The following is a 21,031-nucleotide window of genomic DNA, read 5'->3' on the forward strand; positions in this document are numbered from 1 at the left end:
TGGCTTGATAGCTTCACAATGATCCTGAGAGACTGATTGGCCGTCTGAGTAAAATGAGCCTGCCCCTTTGTCTCTATGACACTGTGATCCAGAGTTATGTTCAATATAAAAGCGGTTTCTATGGTGTAGGACGGCCCATTTCATGGGCCGTCCTACACCATAGTAAGTCAATGGGGCAACTTTGGGCCGCTCCTGCCCCCCAGGGGTGCAACTTTTACCCCATTGTGTGGTATGTTCTTACAGAGCCTGTCAGCCTCTTCAAATGTGGTAAATTACACGTTTCTGCGACATCCTCGTTCCGAGCTACGACTCGTCAAAGTTTGACGCAATGTTAAGTCTATGGGATTTTTCGGCCGGTTTTTCGCCCCTGGGGCGAACATCGTACCCCCGATCCCTTATAAAAGTCATAGCACACCATTCCCGAACAGGCCGCACGTTTTCACACCTCATTCATGGGCCAGAAGAATAAGAATAAGAATAAGAATAATAAGTATGCACAATAACACTAGTGTTGCTTTGCCTATGGCAAGCACCACTAATAAGAATAAGAATAAGAATAATAAGTATGTTTATACCATGGTCTGGGTGAATACTCGATTCTGATTGGCTGCAGGGTGTCCGTTAAAAAGTGATAGAGGACACTTAGTAAAGTAGTTCTGGTGAAACTGCCTGTTTACCATTCGAAATTAATAAATAAATGCGCTGCCTACAACAGCTGTGAGTAACCATAGCAACATGCAGTCAAAGTATCCGTTAACAATTTGCTCTATCAAAACAAACGTCTAACGTTAGTTAGATATTACATAGCCAGCCTACTAATACAACAATGAGCGACTTCGTTATTTCTTTTAACAATTATGGAGAATATGACAACTTTGACGACTGGGATGCTGCTGAAGAAAGAAAAAATGTAAATAAAACGGAGAAACGACACAAAGAGATAACACCGGGAGAATTGAATCAAATAGAAGACGAAAAAGATGAGATCAACACGAAAAAAAATACGAAATGGGCAATAAATACACTCAGAGACTTTATTGTTTAAAAAGAAATGGACTCCAGCTTTGAAAATTACACCGCTGCTGCTCTGAATGAGACCCTGCGGGAGTTTTACGCAGCTGTCCAGACAACCAAGGCAGGAGGAGAGTACAGCGTTTCAAGCCTAAGGAGCCTGAGAGCCGGTATCAACCGCCATATAAGGGAATTCAATATTATAACTGACATCAGATTCATGACCTGTAATGCTGTGTTTAAAGCAATAATTAAGCGTTACAGAAAAAGCGGTAAAGATACCAGCGTTCACCATCCACGTATTTCTGAGTCTGATCTTGAAATCATAAAGAATTCACCTGTACTGTCTCCCGATACGCCCCTTGGCCTGGTCAGAAAAGTCTGGTTTGACATCCAGCTGTGTTTGGCTCGGCGTGGCAGGGAGGGCAACCGGGAGCTCTCCATGCAGTCTTTTAAAGTCCAGAGAGACGAGGATGGGGTTGAGTTTGTCACCCTGGCTTTCAATCCGCACACCAAAAACCACAACGATCCGAATGACCCAGATAAGGAAAACTTCCGAGGTTTTATGTTTGCCAGACCCGGGGATCCGCTGTGTCAGGTAAAAAGTTTCACGTCCTATGTGTCCAAATGTCCATCTGACGCAAAAGCTTTCTACCACCATCCGAAGCGCACTGTGACATCCGCTTCCGAAGTGTGGTAGAGCCGGGAGCCGATGGGTATCCACTACCTCGGGAACATGATGAAAAAGATCAGCGAAGATGTATTTACAATTTATGTCAATATAAATGTATTATTAGGCCTAGTAGACCTACTTTTATTATAATTATAACTATTATCATCATCGTATTATCATAGGTGGTGGGTCTTTCGAAGGTCTACACTAACCACAGCCTCTGAAGCACCGCTGTAGGTCGACTCTCCGATGCTGGACTGGAGAGCCGTCAAATAATGTCGGTGACAGGCCATTGATGCGAGAGCAGTCTGCGGGCTTACTGGGCTCCGTCAGTCCGTGAGAGACAAAGCTGGAGCAACGTACTGTCTGCATCAAGTGCCCATCATGGGCAGTACCCAACATTTGTGGATCCTCCTTCAAAGGCCCCTATGTCTGACTGGCCGACTTTTTCAAATTGCACTATAAATGGAAACGTTGAAATTAATTGTAAATAAAAAAGCTAGCATGTAGGCAAATGACCCTCTCTTTGATCTGATTAATTTATTGCCCTCTATAAGCGCAAATCGCTGGAGCGCAGAACTAATTTTTTTTTTTTTTTGATTGTTGTTTGATTAATTGTTTTATGTGTAATAAAAAAATAACTATGCCTACCTTTGTTTTTCATGAGTTAAAAAATGCATTTTTGAACCTGAAGGGTTCTACAAGCTGAGCGGACTATAAATATCTCCGGTTGCTAAATAAACCGTCAGGCAAGTTATTATTTGTAAAAACTAGATTTAGCCTAATTAAAATATAAACTAATGTTTTAAAAATGTTTTATTTGGCAAGTGACCATGGTATAAGCGGGTTAATGCCCTCCGAGGTGTCCATTGTCAGGTTTTAATGGACTTCGGCGGAGGCAACCGTCCTCCGCTGCGCGTCGGCCGGTTCACGCCTCGCCGTCGTCCATTAAAACCTGACAATGGACACCTCGTCGGGCATTAACCCTTACACAATAACACTAGTGTTGCTTTGCCTATGGCAAGCACCACTAATAAGAATAATAAGTATGCACAATAACACTAGTGTTGCTTTGCCTATGGCAAGCACCACTAATAATAATAACCGTAATTTAATGATACCATTTATTTACTTAATAATTGATTAGAGGGATAGTTCACCCAAAAATTAAAATTAGCCCATGATTTATTCACCCTGATGTCATCCTAGATGTGTATGACATTCTGCTTTCAGACGAATATACTCGAATTATATAAAAAAATGTCCTGGCTCTTCCAAGCTTTATAATGGCAGTGAATGACCGTTTCTGTATTGAAGTCCATAAAATCTATCATCTATGCATGAAAAAAGTGCATCTGTCCATCATAAAAGTGCATCCATTCATAATAAAAGTGCATCTGTCCATTATAAAAGTGCTCCACACGGCTCTGGGGGTTCATAAAGGCCTTCTGAAGCGAAGTGATGAGTTTGTGTAAGAAAAATATCCATATTTAAAGCTTTTTAAAGTAAAATAACTAGCTTCCGGCCACACGAACATATGGATTCCACTTAAGTCTAAAGTGCAATTTATGCTAGTAATGCGATGCATTGCTGATATTTACACTACGCCATGACGCATTACGCTCCTTTGACGTCATAAGTTGCGTAAGATGCGCTTAAGACGCAAGTAGACTGCGTATGGCCGGAAGCTTGAATTTTACTTTGTAACGTGTTAAATATGGATTTTTTTCTTAAACTCATTGCTTCGCTTTAGAAGGCCTTTATTAAACTCCCAGAGTCATATGGAGCACTTTTATGATAAATAGATGCACTTTAATGGACTTTTTTATCTCTGATTGTATTCGTCTGAAACCAGAATATCAAATACACCTAGGATGGCATCAGGGAGAATAAATCATGGGCTTATTTTCATTTTTGTGTGAACTATCCCTTTAATACCGTAAACCGTAATATTTTCTGAGACATTATCATGCTGTGAAAATCTTATATCGATACAACCCTACACGGGAGAACCCCCCACCACACCCCCGCTGTTAAAGGGCACCTATTATGCAAAATTCACTTTTACATGGTGTTTGAACATAAATGTGTGTTGGCAGTGTGTGAGCAAAACCACCCTAGAATGATAAAAATCCACCCAGTGTTTTTTTTTTTACAATCTCAATAAATCATAAGCACTGTCTCAGAACGAGCTGTTCTAAGATTCGGCTCAATGTGACGTAGAATCGAGCAAGCCCCACCGACGTGGTTTCATTGACACTGTGGTTTTGGCATAGACACCGCCTTCAGTGATCTGTACACCAGCCTCCATTGTTTCAACGACAGCCAGTGTTCAGAAACGTCCTGGTTGCGTATGCAACCCACCGTTCCCTGAAGGAGGGAACGGAGGACGTAGTCGACGGTCGACTGAATTGGGAGATCGCTAGAGAGCCTGTCTTCTTCGAGTACTATTGAACGAGCCAATGTAATTGGCGTGCGTGATTCGCATCACACACTCCGCCCCCGCGGCGCGGGTATAAATACGGAAGTGGATGCACGCACTAGTTGCTTTTCGCTGAGGAGCCGAGAGTAACCCGGGGTCAGCGGTGGTCCAGCGGTAGTGGCAAGGGGACTACGTCCTCCGTTCCCTCCTTCAGGGAACGGTGGGTTGCATACGCAACCAGGACGTTCCCTTTCAGTCGAGAACGTCAGACGTAGTCTCCTCTGGAGAGAAGACGCACTCAACGACTAGGTTCCACTTCTAAAGGCGTAAGCACCTACCCAATTCTAGGGGGTGCTCGCAGAAGTGATGGTAACTATCACATGTTCTTGTGATAGCCACCTGAACCTCCGCGTTCAGATGTAAGACCGCCCGGAATCTCCGGGGGAAGAACGCGTGTGCCATCGTGCCCCGTCCCCGAAAGAGTTTTCAGGGGAAGTCAGGAAGGCTGTTGAAGGGAACCAGGTCTAGTTGGGCCAATAAGGGGCAACTATGAAGACCTGTTCCTCTCCTGACTTGGCACGTAGGTGCAAGCGACGGGCGCAAAAGACAGGAGCATTGCTCAACACAACATGTGAAGATCACTGGGCTTCAGGAGCATTTTCTGCTCAGCACTTGGGTGTGACAAGTTCACTGAGCTTCAGGAGCATTCCTGCTCAACACCTGAGTGTGATAAACTCACCGAGCTTCAGGAGCATTTCTGCTCAACACTTGAGTGCGAAGAACTTCACTGAGCGACAGGAGCATTTCTGCTCAGCACTTGAGTGTGACAAGTTCACTGAGGTTCAGGAGCATTACTGCTCAACACCTGAGTGTGATAAACTCACTGAGCAGCAGGAGCATTTCTGCTCAACACTTGAGTGCGAAGAACTTCACTGAGCACCAGGAGCATTTCTGCTCAGCACTGCGTGTGACGAATTCACTGAGCTACCTGTGATGAACTCACAGAGCTACAGGAGCATTGCTGCTCAACACCTGAGTGCGATGAACCTCACTGAGTTTCAGGAGCAATTCTGCTCAACATGAAGAGTGATGATTTCACTGACTTGAGCAGGCGCAAGGCGACCATGAGTCGCAGTCACTTTTAGAAGGCTCACTGGGGTTAAACGCATTTCTGCGGGCCCCTGGGGCAGCTGAGACCCAGTGTTTGTCCAAGGGTAGTCCGCTCGGTTTACCCAAACACTGGCGGAAAAATAAAACCGGGGGGGCAACTGAGCGGCCCCGGAATGGTCATGACCCAGCCGGACCCAGGGGATGGAGTCTCCACTTGCTCTGGCTATAACTGTCGTGAGGCTCGATGGCGGCACGATTGAGTAAGCGGGAGGAGTGGAACAAGGCGCCCTCAGAAGCGTCTGACTCCAAGGAGGAGGTGACGGGTGAGTTTGTGACATGCAGGGGAAGCTTGCGCAACGGTCGCAATGTCTAACAACTCGAGGCACGAATGCCCGTGTAGTCGGGGGTCGCCCAGGCCCCCGTTAAAACACGCCCTTTGTACATGGCCCCTCTGTTGAAGAGGGTTTGGCAGCAGACCGGGATGAACTATAGTCACACAGGGTGAGCTGCTCTGCCACGTCACCTCGGGACTCGATCGTGAAGCTAGCGCTGAAGCGGTCACATATGGAGGGAGCCAAAGGCTGCGACTACCATATACCCCAGGAGCCTCTGAAAGTTCTTTCAGTGGGACACTTTCTCACTTCAACACCAGCTGAACACATTCTCATTGGAGAGACATGTTGGACCGAGTACCTCTCCAAAACTAGAAAAGAGATACTCAGCCCGTGGGCGAGATTACTCTCTTCCAGTTGACCTGAAGACCCAACGGGCTCTGGAGCACTCGAGGGGAAGGACACTGTACTGATACTCCACCCTTAGACGCAACACACAGGATGGCCTGCGGTGCGGGAGGTAGAGATCTGAAGCACATGTCTTTCAGGTCAAAGCTGCAGACCAATCTTGGGCCAAGATGGTCACGACCCACCACCTAGTAGCACGAAGAACGAGTTTACAACTGGCCTTCGTACCGGCTGGAGGAGCGGCGATATCAAATCCTTCGCCAGCAGGATAAGATAAGCACGCACAAGTCAGGAGCACTGCTCAACACTCGGTGTGATGAATATCACTGAATTTTCAGGAGCACGTCTGCTCAACACCTAATGTGATGACTATCACTGACTTGAGCGGGGTAGCCGAGCCTGAGGTGGGGCAGCCAAGTAGAGAGAGTGGTGTTAGTGTGCTGTGCAACACTTACCTGTCTCCACAAGCGGCAGGGGGCGCGTGAGAAGGCGGATGACCGGGTCCTCGAACGCACCAAGCTGCCTGCTGGCGACCAAGGGGGAGCTGAGGGGTGTAAGGCTATACAGGGTCACACCCGCCAGACTAGCCCTCTTGGGACCCAGGAACAGATGAAATTGCTCTCTCTTTGAAGTGTGGGTACCGCTTGCTCCGCTTTTTTTTTTTTTTTTTAGGGAGCCAGCGGCGGAACAGACACACACACAAACAAAAGGCTCCACCCGGCCCTCACCCGGGGGGAGGGAGTGATCGTGCCACTCCAAGAGCATCTCCTCCATTCCTGGGCGGCCAGCTCCGGAATGCTTTCGCTGTCGCTTGCCACCTGGCTTGGCAGCGCCTGGAGCGGACTGGGCGTCTCTACTGCGGCCGGCTCCATGCTAAGGCCTGGGTCGAGGCTGCTGCGGCGGGCCAGCAGGAGCGGCAGCCGGGGAACGCCCACGGCGACGAGCAGGCGGAGGAGCTGCTACCGGCGGCGGGTGGAGGCAGCAGCTGGCCACCGGGGCAGGATGTGCCGGATGACCTCCGTCTGCGCTTGAGCGGCAGAGAACTGTTGGATGCAGTTCTCCACCGCGTCGCCGACCAGCCCAACCTGGGAAATTGGGGAGACCAGGAACCGAACCTTGTCCGCATCCGCCATACCAACCAGGCTGAGCCAATGAAGGCGCTACTGGACCACGAAGGTGGACATCGCCAGACCGATCACGCACGCTACGACACCCGCACCCCGGAGGGTGAGGTCGGATGCAGTGCGGTGCTCACCTATGAGCGCACGGTCTGGATTACCCTCGTGCATGCCATGGGTGCCCTAGCCTGCAGCAACGCCATGGCATGCAAGAGGAAGCGGCTTGTCCACAGGCTTTGTAAGCCCTGCCCGTCGGAACGGACAAAACCTCACAGGCCCTAGGGGGGAGACGAGGATCCCCCCAAAAGGCAGCGGCCGCCGGACACAGGTGCACCTGTGTCGACAGACCGCTCCAATGGAGGGACACCTCGCAACCCTTCACCGTTCCTCCATCAAGGGTACTGAGGGGGAAAAGCTATTCAGGCAGTTTCTGGCAGAGAAAGATGCTGTTCACCACCTGATAAGCTCTCCATGCATTTCGGGAAAGAAAGGCACTGGGGCGGCGAGCTGAGAACCAGCGCGGCCCGCCCCAAGATACCAAACTCCAGATTCCAACCGAGACTGAACGGGACACGGTGGAGGTTCCACTCGAGCCCGGCAGCCTCGGCGGCCCGTTTCAGCATAGCTGATAATTCTGGATCCGGCTCGGGCAACATTGAACTCCCGGAGGGAGACAATGCAGCCGAGTCATCATCTCTAGAAGTCAGCTCACCCTCCGATGCTGCAATCGGCGTCCTGTCCTCCAGGGGAGCCCCGAGTGAAATCGCTGGCCCACCCATTACAGATGGACCAGCAGACAACACAGGAGGCTCCAGTGGTTGCAGTGGAAGGGAGGAGTGAGGAGCCCACAGGGAATGGTTACCGGGCGGGACATCCAACACTATCCTCCGGTCACCCATCCCACACAGCACCCGAGGGTGGGGCATGGTAATGGGGACTCGCTCTCCGCGAACGAAGGCGAGTCTCGCCCTCAACACTGCGACAGTCATGTTCCCACAGTGAAAACATGAGCTGTCCACAAAAGCTGTCTCAGCGTGCTGTAAGCCCAAACACGTGACACTACAGTTGTGACCATCAGAGAGAGACAGGGAACGGCCGCACCCAGAAACGCACGGGCGGAATGACATCTTGAAAAAGACGCAAACGCACCCGTGTTGCTCTTTCTGAAAATAGGACCGTCACCAGTGCCGGAGCACACAGGGGAATGACCGCGGCAACACTGAACAGAGAACTGAAACAGTGAAGCACTCACTTTTCCGCCCTCTAACCAGTCATCAACACACACAAACATTTAGAAATTTGTTGCTGTTAAAACAGCAGTTGAGAGCTCAAAGCTCGCGATCACCGCTGCACTCGCGCTGTACACCAGCACTGGGAGAGTCTTCCTGAAGAACACCGACACACTCGCTCGTTGTAGACAACAGCACTCTCAGAGACATCAAACGATCGGCTCCGAAGCGAAAGGCAACTAGTGCGTGCATCCACTTCCGTATTTATACCCGCGCCGCGGGGGCGGAGTGTGTGATGCGAATCACGCACGCCAATTACATTGGCTCGTTCAATAGTACTCGAAGAAGACAGGCTCTCTAACGATCTCCCAATTCAGTCGACCGTCGACTACGTCTGACGTTCTCGACTGAAAGGGAACATAAGTGTTCTGTTGTGGGATGTAATAATGTACATAGTTGTTTTCACTTACTTCTGACATCAGAGCCACTGAAAACGCAGTGGATGAATTTTATTTACGAAGGAAAGGCGCCACTTAAACTTCCAAAATACGTTTGTTTGCGAGAATCATTTTCTGACTGACTGTTTTGTGAACGAGGGTCTATTCAAAGCAGGTCTTGCTTCAAAGTTAATCCTCAAGTGTGGATCGTTGCCTACTGTTCGCGATCCAAGTAGAGTAAGTAGAAGTAGAAGTAAGTGTAGAAGAACTCCAGTAGAAGTAAGTGAATTTTATGATTTTTGAGCAAATAGTCATTTCAGTCGATGTCAGCCAATTCAACAACAAATGCGTAGGATGTCTGTGTATATAATTCAAACGTTGTTTTTATAGTGTGTAACCACACGTTTATAATTTTTTTTTAAAGATATTGTATTAAAAACTGTGCATGTTTTATGTAAAGACAAGATATCAAAATTGCTATCTTTATACAAAGGCCAGCACTATCGACACGAAGCTGTAGAAGGAGGGTTATTGGCGTGCAGACAGAAACATCAGATAAATGTAATTTCGTTTGTACGTAGCAAACGTTATCACAGTGTTTGTGTTTGTAGTTTCAAAAAATTGCGCCAACGTTATCACAGTTTGTGTGTGTCTGTGTGTGTGCAAAGGGGGCGCGATTACAACTCTATAAGTACATACATGTATCAAATAACCATTCCGAGACGTCCTGGTCCATTCTCATTTGTGTTTCTTCTGCCGGAGTCTCTTCAACATCTGGGTCTGATTCCGGTTCAAACATGTATGGCTGAATGCCATACAAAACAGCGAGTCTGTCATTCTCAGCCATTATGCTTCTACCAACTGTTTATTGCCATAGGTATGCAAGTTACCCCCTCATCCAAAGGCAGGGCGGGGATATTCAGCTCATTTACATTTAAGGTGGTACACACCAAAACAGCTCTTTTTAAAACAGGCCCCAAAAATGACATTTTCAAATGGTTATAATAAATTAACTGTGAAGTATTTTGTGCTGAAACTTCACAAATACATTCTGGGGACATCCGAGACCAATATTACATCTTGTAAAAAGGGGCATAATAGGTGCCCTTTAAAAAAGTAACTCAGTAACTTTTACTCTGAGTAAATTTTAAATGAGCTACTTTTTACTTTTACTTGAGTAGATTTTTAGACCGGTAATTTTACTTGTACTTAAGTAAAATTTCACGGAAGTAGTAGTACTTTTACTTGAGTAGAATATTTTATTACTCTTTCCACCTCTGCCCCCACGTTACTGGCATCAGTGTCCACAAGGAACAGTTGGTTGGGATCAGGGTAGGCCAGGACAGGACCCATGAAATAATGAGCCGATGAGTTGAATCAGGTGTGTTTGATTTGGGAGACAAAGAAAACGTGCAGTGTTGGGGGTCCTCCAGGACAGGTTTGAGAACCACTGATCTAGGCATAGGGCGGCCCCCGGCACGTCGACACGTGCTCCCCGGTGGGCTAACAAGTCCAAGCCAACAATGCACTCATCTCTGATATCGAAGTTCTGGCTCGTCTGGCTCATCCCCACCACCACAGACAACATCTTCTTTCCAGGCATGTGACGTTGCCCGGGGCCGGGGGCTCGGGGCAGGGCAGTCCCTGGCGAAATGCCCGGGTTCTCCGCAGCGGTAGCAGCGGTCTAGCCTCATCCTCCGTCGCGGGGTCTGTGCTTGTTGAACCCAGCTGACCACCTCCTCAGATCGGACCCCATCCACCTCCCGTTCGGCGGCTCTCATCAGATGACGCTGGAGTGGAGATTGACCTGTTGCCGGCCCAGCCTGTAGCACCTCCTCAGCTCACTCAGCCTCTCTCTGCGCCTCACTTAGATCTCGGGGTGACAACAGGCGAACATGTTGGCGGAGCCGCTCAGGTGTAAGACCCAGCGGGAAAGCGTGGAGGCTCAGCTCTTCCCTTGCTGTGGCCTGGAAGGTAGGTCAGCCCTTCCGGGCGTAAATCCGAATGTCAGTGGCGAAAGCGCCCACACTCTATCCCTCACGTCGACATCGGTTAGTTAGCTCCTCCCTGCTCTGTTCTGCGGAGGTTCTCTGCCCGAGGCGGCGGTTGAGAGCAGCAGTGAGGGCCTGGAGATCACGCCGCTCCTCAGGAGACAGATTGATGAGGACCTGGAGCGCGGGACCCTCCAAGGCGATGGCCAAGTGAATCGCTGTCTCCTCACAGCTCCATCCATCGTGGAGAGCGGCCAGGTCAACTTGTGCCAGGTAGGGCTCCAGGGGCGTCATCCCGCTATATCGTGGCAGCTTAGCGGGCGATCGTGTGAGGGAGCCTGGTCGGCCATTCATTTGGAGTGTTGGTGAGGTGACCGGAAGTTCGTTCTGCCTGCGACTAGGAGACCGGTACACGGTCCGGTGAACGTTGGCGCCGTCAGGCTGGCGCGGAGCCCTGCTCCTCTGCGTCGTCTCGCTCGTCAGGTGCTCTAACATGATGATGTTCTCGTGAATGGCTTGCTCTAATTCGCCTATACTTCGCTCCATAACGGCGTCTTCTAAACGGCTTTTAAAATCCCACTTCTGACACCACTGTAATAACTTGTAGTTATTCAATATAACGTGGGACTGACCGGAGCTAAGCTATGCTATTTCACTTTTACTATGCTAATTACTAACACGAGATATAAACACTCATGTCTCATACACCGCACGACCATGAATGTTTCAGCAGGTGAAGCATTGGTAAAATAAACCAGCAGGAGGCAGTACTGTTGTCTTTCTCCTCTTTTTATTCTGAACATAGAACGAACACGCAGGCAAGGCCCTGTCGCAAAGTCTCTCCCTTACACATCTCTCTCCATGACGGTGAGAGACACATTATTACATAACAAGGCAGTAAATGAACGAAGAACACCTAACTTGAACATAAGCACACATAACTTTACTATCACAAAAACTCAACGATCTTGCTGTAATAACACATAAATCAACTCCCAACAAACAATTACCCATAATGCACCCAGCTGCTAGTGCTGACTGATATATATATATATATATATATATATATATATATATATATATATATATTTTGAATGCAACCTCTTATCTTTTATAATTACGTTAAATTATATATATATATATATATATATATATATATATAATTTAACGTAATTATTAAAGATAAGAGGTTGCATTCAAAATCCTTATGAAGCTTAGTATTGCTAATGCTATATATTTGTATTTTCCCTGTCTTTACACAGATGTCTAAGAGGATACTTGAACAACAGCTTGTCTGTTTTTGACATGGGTGAATTTAAAAACGGAAGTTTCCAAAATCAGTACTGCAGGTACTGCAACACTCATGCTAGTTTTACGTTGTTAAATGCTATTCAATTGTTGTTGTTTTTTCACTTTCATGGAGATCAAGTTCTGTTATTCCCCTCTACAGATATCGGGATTACAGAGCACCTCCGTGGAGTCCTGAACCCTACGATTTCACCTTGCAGTTCTGGCATGTTTTGGCTGCCAGACTAGCCTTCATCATTGTCTTTGAGGTCAGTGCTACTTCATGTTTTTGTAATCTTATTTGAGTAATGGTTTATAGCATTCGCAGTGTAGTTTTGGGGAAACTACTTTGAAACTTTAGCTTGCAAAGTTACAATATATTCATAATTTTAAGTAGTTAAGTTAAAGTTAAAGTTACAATACGATTCAAGGCACTGGTCACTAGTGAGTAGTGTAATGGAAGCCATCTGGTTCAAGAGAGCTATGCAGGTAAACCTGACTCACCCTGGACTCAGGAGGTGACTGACACTAGAGACTGTGGTCCTTAGCATTCTTGTTAACGTGCCCAACTCTCATGCGGACCTTCACTGGTTCAAGCCCTTCTTGGAGTGCCCTGCGAGGAAACAGTTAAAGTGGTGCCGTGACCAGGTGGGAATGAGGTTTAGGATGGTCAGTGTAAATATAGGCCAACCAGTACATAATAGCTGTGCATAGAAACCTCACGTTGTGGTCATTGGCAAAATTGTTAACACACCTCAATCTAAGCCCTGCTCAGAGTAGGCCAAGAGGAACTAGTTACACAAGTATCTAATCTCACAGAGCGAGACTTTTGTCTGTTTTCCACCAAAATGTTTTCATGTTAAAAAAAAAAAAAATCTAATGAGATGAACAGCCACAGATTATCCATCTACTTTTATGGTCCTCGTTTATTGTAATTTTTTAAGGAAGTCCATTTTTAAATTTGTATGTCCAAATATATAGTATTCATGGAACAGAAGACAAAACAACCTTTTAGTTGTGATTAATGTGTCGTTAGCTACTCAATACTGCAATATAATATTTAATATTTATGCTTTTTTTATTGTCTCTTGTATTCTCCATAGCACCTGGTGTTTGGCATTAAGACCTTCATAGCCCACATGATTCCAGACATGCCCAAAGACCTGTGTGACCGCATGCGCAGGGAGAAATACCTAATGCAAGAGATGGTGTATGAGGCGGAACTGGAGCACCTCCAGAAAGAGCGGAAAAAAAATGGCAAACGTTATCACCATGAGTGGCCTTAGCCGTGCCTGCCCAGAAACACACAGATAAATGCCCACTGGAGAATCACATACCCTTCCCAAAAAAGCACGTAAATGCTTTAAAAAGTGGTAAACAAATGTCTTTACGCAACTGCAACACTGGCATTCATGTACTACTGTTCTGCTGCGTTCATTGGATGGCTGGCTTTATTGACTCCATGCATGGACTGCCCACTTCAGATTTTCATTGCTGTGATAAACCAGGAAGCGGATTCAGTGTTTGTTTGAGGTCAAAACCTGATCGCCGGGTGGGCCTTTAGAACCAGGAGTTGGCAGCTGTACTCTGCACCAAAGAGGTTCTTCTCAGTCACATGACCCCTGCCTGAGACCTCAATCATCCTGTTTTTCCATCCTGCTGATTGTGTTTACTCACTAGAGCAGTAGTTCTCAAACTGTATTGATTGGCTACTTTAAAAACAGTTGGCTAGTTTAAGTTAATTGGTTAAAAGTAGTTATGAAAACAACAAAACAGCAACCTGGCAAAAGAAAAAAAAATTGTGGTTTGCCATATTCAAAAGTTTGTGAACCACGGCACTGCAAAAAACTCTGATGATGTTTCGTGGATATAATTGCATAAGATCCATTTTAAGAGTGTGGAAAGAGTCGGATTCATTTGAAATCAAGCAGAAAGAGTTCAAGGTGAAGTTCATATGAAGGAAACCCTCGCTATATCCATGTGCCAGATCTTCAACTTTTAAATCAATGGATTACAGCGTTCTCTGATACACAGTAAACTCAAGTGTGTAGGTGGGGAATAACTTTGAAAAAATTAATTAAACACGCATCCTTCCCAGCATGGCCTGCAGTGATACTCATCTGTGTCCTATCATAGTTCTGAATGGAGCACTCGTTCGGTTGGATTGTTTACTATGCAGATGAAGGGCTTTTGGAGTTCCTGTTCCCTGCTTGTCTACTTGTCTGCATCTCTGTGCGTGGCAGTTATCATCCTGCTGTGAAGCAGATCTCTACCTGGTGCCAGGCAATGTGACGACGTTTACTTACAAACATATTTACCGAATACGCCCTCTCTCTTCGCTTGCCAGCATCTCACATTGTGATTCTTGTTACAAAAGTGGTTTCTGGTTAAAAAAGCAAAAAACAAATAAAAATCAGTTTGTAGTTTATGCAATTGAACAGTTTTTATGTACTACATCGCCTTGAAAAGATATGCAGATCTGTCTTTCAATACAATGTAATTTTGTCTAGGCAAAATAAATTGCCAACTTTGGCAAAATAACATGCATGTTATTTTTGTAATTGCATGTTGTTTCTTTGTTTTGTTTATTATTTTATAAAAGATTATGTCCTTGTCCATATGTCTGGTTTTGTAGCGTGTGTGTGCTCAATTTGATGTGTGAGTGTATCTGTGTTCCAATGCCTGCGTTTGTTGCTCAGCTGTGATATATTTTGTGGCTCCATCACCCCATGTACCCACGTACCCACCTACCTAAGCTCACGGAAGTGCGTCTCTACAGTATATAGTACCACATGTATGTACTGTGAATTTTCGGTATGCATAGATGACCCACTACAATTGCAAAAGTGTTCAGCATACAACCAGTGTGTTGAGTGAAATACGGTATTCAATAATGCAATGCTTCCAACGTTTCCTACAGTACCATGGAGTGCTACAGTGATGACGTATTTTTGTAGGCCAACCCAGAAGTTAGCATCACCCTGGTTCAACAAAAAGCCAATAGGATTTGTTCTCTCTTCTTTTGGATTAGTGCAGAAAACAGTTAGGTGACTAATAAAAGTTTATGATTCTTACATGTTTTGTTCATCATAATAATCTTCTAAAATTATCAGCTTTTAATTCATTTGAAAGCAATTCATTTTAATGTCTTAATAAAATCGCAAGAAGTAAAACGCTAAATATAGGCTATAAACAAGCTACACCATGGTTGCATGTCTTCAATGTCACAATTATTAAGCTTCTTAAACTCTTTCAGTCTTAAAAAAAAAACATTGTCCCTATTAAGTTAATAGTTTGCAAGAATACTATTATAAACACAACGAGTCTCTTTTGACCACTTGTTAGCAACTGCCTTTTAGAATAAAAACTTTAAAATCAAAAGTGGGGTAAAACTGGTGTATTTTACGTGGTAAAATTGAATAAAAATATCTTGATCTCGTCAACCAAATACCTTATTTCAGGCATTTAACCTCATTCAAAAAACCCAATGACTTCAGAAAGATGGAATCAGAAGTGCTAAAATGCTAACTTATTTCCAGGTTTTGACCTACAAAAATATGTCATCCTGCAGCACTAATTTTCCAGTTTGATTACTGAACTAGAAGTAATATGATAATTATAAAATTTTTGCATATTCCAAAATATAACTCAGTTACTAGACATTGCTTGAGTTATGTAGCAACTACAGTATGTAGCATACTAGGCCTACTGTTGAAACATTTGTCATTGCATAATGCCGTTTCACATACTATTAAAAAATAGTGCAGCATGAAATAAGCAGTGAGCTAATATTCCACTCCAAACATAGCCAACTCCTGTACAAATCTAACCGTATTAGCTCATTTCAATCAATCCACATTATTCATTCAGTTAGAGCATAAAGCAGATGTGATGATAGAATTAACACTGGGACAATAGACACATAAGACGGTTTTTCTTATTTGACATTTTGCTTTTTTGTTTTATTTCTTTGTAAATTTAAATGTTTTATTTTCTGTTTCATTTTCTTTGGGTGTGTATGTGTGCACGTTTAAATGTGCATTTATAATTGTGTGTTTGCATGTGTGTGTGTGTGTGTGTGTGTGTATGTGTGTTTGAAAGAGAGTGTTTTGTAAAGCTGATGAGTGCTCCCAGCATGTATCTCATTCTCACAGTTTTTCAAAGTCCAATGCAATGGCTATGTTCGAAATAGCATACTATCCTACTACTCATACTGTTTCTTCAGTATGTAGTTTGTATATTGTGTGAAGTATGTTCATTACGTGTATGCATGGATTATGACTTACTACATGTGATAAAATGTGCAGTATAGAGCAGTGTGTGAGATACTGTATCCCAAAATGCAATGTGCTCAACTTGACCTTACATTTTAGTTTGACAAATCCACTGAAAGTGATATGAACCATGATTCTCCTTTCTCATATTCTGATCAACAGTGCAAAATAAACATTTTTATTTTAGAAATAACTAGATGTCAATTAGTTCAATGAAATTACACATGTAATGAGGCCATGTGACCACTATGGAGCATACCACTGTTCAAAACATTTATCATTTCATAATGTGTTCTTTTTAACATTCTTAAAAAAAAATGTAGGCACATTCCACTGTATACTATGCAGTATAGAGTACGTATTCAAGAAGTACACTAGTATTACATTTCGAACACAGTCATTGCGTGTCCTCCTCAGGCCCTTTGAGTATTTGCAAATGAGAACTCTTTATCATATTTTCCTAGCTTGAATCAAGTATTGCTTTTTTAGGTATATATTTTTGCACTTTCTATTTGCATGGGTACAGACCCCATATGGGTATAGATAGTATACACTAAATAAAACCTCAAAAAATAAGCTTAAATTGTGTTTTTGCCTTATAGATAATATAACTAAGATAACACTGGAAAAAGAATTAAAGTTTAATTTCATGAAAATACTTTAGGAGTGTAATTTATTTCCTGTTAACTATTTATGAATCACAGTTGGAATAAAAATCTATGTTAAAACTGATCACTGTGTAGTTCATTAGAACCAGCAGTTCTCAGTAGAATGAAAATGTGAGGCTGATCTTAAACAGGAAGTAGTTTTTAATGTAACACACCATTCTCTTGATGTACTGTAATCTATGCATGGCCTGATTTATGAGCCCAGCCCATCTACGGCTCTTGACAAACCTTTGTGTATTTTTTGTGCACTTTTTACTGTGAAGTGTGCATGTCATATATCTGCTTAAAACAGACTGATCTTCGAGATCCGTACATGTTGTAGTGCTTCATCTTCATGAATGATCAACTGTTAATGGGTTTGTGGCGATCTCATTAACATTTTTACAGGCAACAAATGTAATTCAGGGTTTATCAAACTTGGTAGTGTATAACATGTCTTCATTGAAAATGCCTGTCAAAAGCACATGAAACAATAAAAATGTTTAGAAGTAATGAATAACAGCATGTATTATAACATCATAGTCAATGCTTAACAGATCTTACACAGACTCACTGCTTTCAATTCTAAGAATGACTTGATTCCTGCAACTTCAATCATTAGTCTAATTCAAAGCAATGCAATTGTGACTTTAAAAGATTGATGCTATTTTGCTGTAAAATTTTACTGCTTACGTTTGAATTCAAAATTCCATTTCAGAGTTCTATAGAGCTCGGAGAGACTCTAGTACGTAGGCTCTGTGTAGTAGAGCCCAATGGTCCTCGTAATGAAACATGAGCAAAATAAATGTTTGTGCAAATTGTTCGCATAGCAGTTCTGACTCAAATTCACAGAATCATGAATGTTTTCATATTTTGGCATACCACCAATTAGATTATTTTGGATTTATGCAATTTTTTAAAGTTTATTATCATGTGATTCATGGGTGATGATTATGTTAATTTTGAATGAGCTTGCATGAATGGGGTTGAGTTGAGGTTGGGTCTTGACAAAAATATTTTTCTCTGATATCAGGGTTAGTTTTGGTCAGGTTTTTAGAAATTTAACAGATCAAAGGTGCAGTAAGTGATTTCTGAGAAACACTAAAATTGACAATTGACACCCAAAAAAGCACACCACTACCCAATAGAAACACTCCCCTCCCTTTATTGTGCCGCCTTCAAAATAACAAACATACTATGCATTGTCTAGTAACAACAGTATACAGCATATCTTGGTTCTATGAAAAATAGCAAAACCAATGTTACATTTAGCTGACGCTTTTATCCAAACGCGACTTACAATTGCTATATATGTCAGAGGTCGCACTCCTCTGGAGCAACTAGGGGTTAAGTGTCTTGCTCAGGGACACATTGGTGTCTCACAGTGGATTTGAACCCGGGTCTCTCACATCAAAGACATGTGTCTTATCCACTGCGCCATCACCACCCATAACAATGTTACTCGTGTATTGAGCAGACACAAAACAACCTCTGCATCTGTTTTTGGCCCTGTCACTCTGTAATCTTTCCAGCACTGGAAAGCTTTTCCAATATAAATGCAGGTCTTAGCTCTTGCCTTCTTTTTCCAATTATATTCCTCTGACCTTTTCCTCTTTGGTAATATCTCAGCCATCTCTTTCTACAGTCTTTCTACAAATATCCTGCTTATAATTCTCTCTCCTACCCCATCATGAAGTGCATATGCCCCGATTGTTGATTGGCTAAAAGAGTGTTGTGGTGCTTTGTGGATTGGTGAATCTTCTATTTACACAGCCAGGACTATGTACATACACCGTTTTTTTTTTTTTTTTTCAGCTCACACACACAGAACAGACATCTAGAAAATATTCAAAAAAATGTTTTGATAAAATTTTTCAACAGCATTTCTCAGAAAACGCTTACTGCACCTTTAATTTGAGCATTGGCAGTTTATGTAATGCCTGCTACAGAATGTGCAATTTCGGCAATCCTATAATATCATTACAAATCACACTGTACGACATGGATCTAATAAACTTAGGTATGACATATATGTAGACTGTACGATGATGACACCTATTGAATCGTAGGCTACGACACAAGTTAGTATAGAAGAATACAACATCATCAGCATGCGTTAGTGGTGAACAAATAGAGCAAGATTAATCGCACTTTGGCAAATGTGGTTTTTATGTGCGCTGAAAAAAAAGGAGGAGAAAGCGAAAGAGGAGAATATGGACACGGTCATGGCTAGGAAAAAGGCCAAATTTGTAAATGGTGCTTGTAAGTAGTTTAAGTTTTTAGCGTAGTTTTCAGTGATCAATACGCCACTTCATGTTGCAATTTATTGGCTATTCAGCAGACAGTAGTAGTAGCAGCAAAAACATTTTGAGATTATCATACTACATTTCTGACACTGTCAGAAAATTAGCGCAGGCTATCTTTCCTCGCAAGGCAATGACAAAGGCTGTCTTTGGACCTCCCTCACTGTACGACATAGGACGACCATTTCAGAGTCACGAAATCACCACGATTGGTCATCTTTTGTCTGGGACAGCCCAAAATCATACAATGTGTACCAGCCATTACAGTTGGAGGTTGAAAATCATTAGGGGTAAGGATTAGGATTTAAAGGTTCAAATAGTGGTTAGCGCCAAAGGTTAGAATCCAGAAATTTGGGTTAGGGTTAGTTAAAAGTCAAGTTTAGAAATAAAGATTTGAGTTAAGAGTTTAAATTAATGTTACAGGTTAGGGTCACTTACGAATAGGAGGTAGGGCCATGGGTGAGGATCAGGGGGTCAGATATATGGTTAAGGGTTCGAAGTGGGGATTCAAGGGAGAAATTAAAGTTGAGTTTTAGGCAGAGGTGCTTATTCCTGTACCTGAAGATCAACCTTTCTATAGAGATCTAACCTTGCTACAATACACCTGTTTGCGATTATCAAGTGTTCCTGAAGATCCTAATTAGTTGTTTCAGGTGTAATTGAATAGGATTGGAGGAACTTTGCAGGAAGATAGATTCCAGGAACAGGAATGAGCACCCCAGGTTTTAAGATGTTGATCCAGGAGAAAATTCTAACAGCAAATTAAAGTCACCTTGAATAATGTTCAATATAACTCTGAATGACACCACATGATTTAATTTTTTATAGTTATGATATAAAGGCTGTTTATGAGATTCTGTTTATGATGTCATTGTTTATGTGTAACGCGAATAACAGTATGCATACAATAATTGTACAAAACATGTATGTAACAGATTTGGGTCACACTTTTTTTGTAATTAAATATTGAGTGTATATTTTAAATTAAATAGCTGATGTTTTATTTGACTTCATTGACCGTGTATTTACATTTATGATACTGAACTCAAAAAGTTACAGCTTTACTTGAACTTGACTAGTTTCATTATGATCAAAGGCAGCATTAGTATAAGCATTTTCCTGCAGGTTTTCAATGCTGCTCTTGACCGTCTCCATTTGTATGACACCTTCCTGGTCCGGATGTTTCTCCCATGCCTTGCCAAATTCTCCCAAATCCTAAGAGAAGCAAAGAAAGGTTCAGTTTGCATTCAGACAACTCAAAGGCACATTTTAAAAGATGTTCTCTACCTCTTTGTCTTCACTAAAATCTGTGTGCATGAATCTCTCAGAGCAGAAGCAGATCACGTCCTTCATTGATCGAGTCATTCCTGGCTTCAACTTTTTGGGGTCCATTGGTCCTGCAGACACCAGAATTGCAGTTATACACAACAATTTATCTAATTTCTCAAAATAAAGCTCCTTTCTCAGTTCACCCAGACCATTTATTGTGCAGAAAACTGGTACATACATACAGAAAGCACTTCAAGGGACTTCCAATGATGCTTCTCATTGAAATCAGAGTTGATCGATCTGCCCCAACTTTTTCCAACTTTAAAGGGTAAGTTCGGTATTTTACACTTAAAGCCCTGTTTTAAGATAATTTCTGATGAAATAGAACGGTTTAGTTTGAAATTTGGACAAATGCTGCTGTCCCGAGAATTTTCGGTTTCTGTATTAGCACCCCCCACCTACACAATGGTTTCATAGGGGCACTGGAACAATCATTCATAAAACGCATTAAACTTTAATT

The 21,031-nt window shown here is 43.3% G+C and overlaps 2 protein-coding genes across 3 annotated transcripts in view; one reads left to right on the forward strand and one right to left on the reverse strand.

Moving 5' to 3' along the window:
- The window catches only part of ano3 (anoctamin 3), a 222,781-nt gene extending 202,531 nt beyond the window's left edge, over positions 1-20,250 (forward strand). For both annotated transcript variants that reach the window (XM_077211435.1, XM_077211436.1), the window contains exons 24-26: positions 11,994-12,080; positions 12,182-12,287; positions 13,122-20,250. In XM_077211435.1, coding sequence (XP_077067550.1) covers positions 11,994-12,080; positions 12,182-12,287; positions 13,122-13,304 — 376 coding nt within the window. In that variant the 3' untranslated portion in view covers positions 13,305-20,250. The remainder of the gene's footprint in view (positions 1-11,993; positions 12,081-12,181; positions 12,288-13,121) is intronic.
- slc5a12 (solute carrier family 5 member 12) overlaps positions 20,220-21,031 on the reverse strand; it is a 46,656-nt gene continuing 45,844 nt past the window's right edge. Inside the window, exons 14-15 of the mRNA XM_077211447.1 lie at positions 20,530-20,639; positions 20,220-20,457 (exon numbers count right to left, since the gene is read on the reverse strand). Of these exons, the coding sequence (XP_077067562.1) occupies positions 20,296-20,457; positions 20,530-20,639 (272 nt within the window). The 3' untranslated portion in view covers positions 20,220-20,295. The remainder of the gene's footprint in view (positions 20,458-20,529; positions 20,640-21,031) is intronic.

Source organism: Siphateles boraxobius, unplaced genomic scaffold, assembly GCF_051911475.1.
Source record: "Siphateles boraxobius isolate OS27281-9 unplaced genomic scaffold, OSU_SipBor_1 65, whole genome shotgun sequence".
Taxonomy (NCBI): Eukaryota; Metazoa; Chordata; class Actinopteri; order Cypriniformes; family Leuciscidae; genus Siphateles; species Siphateles boraxobius.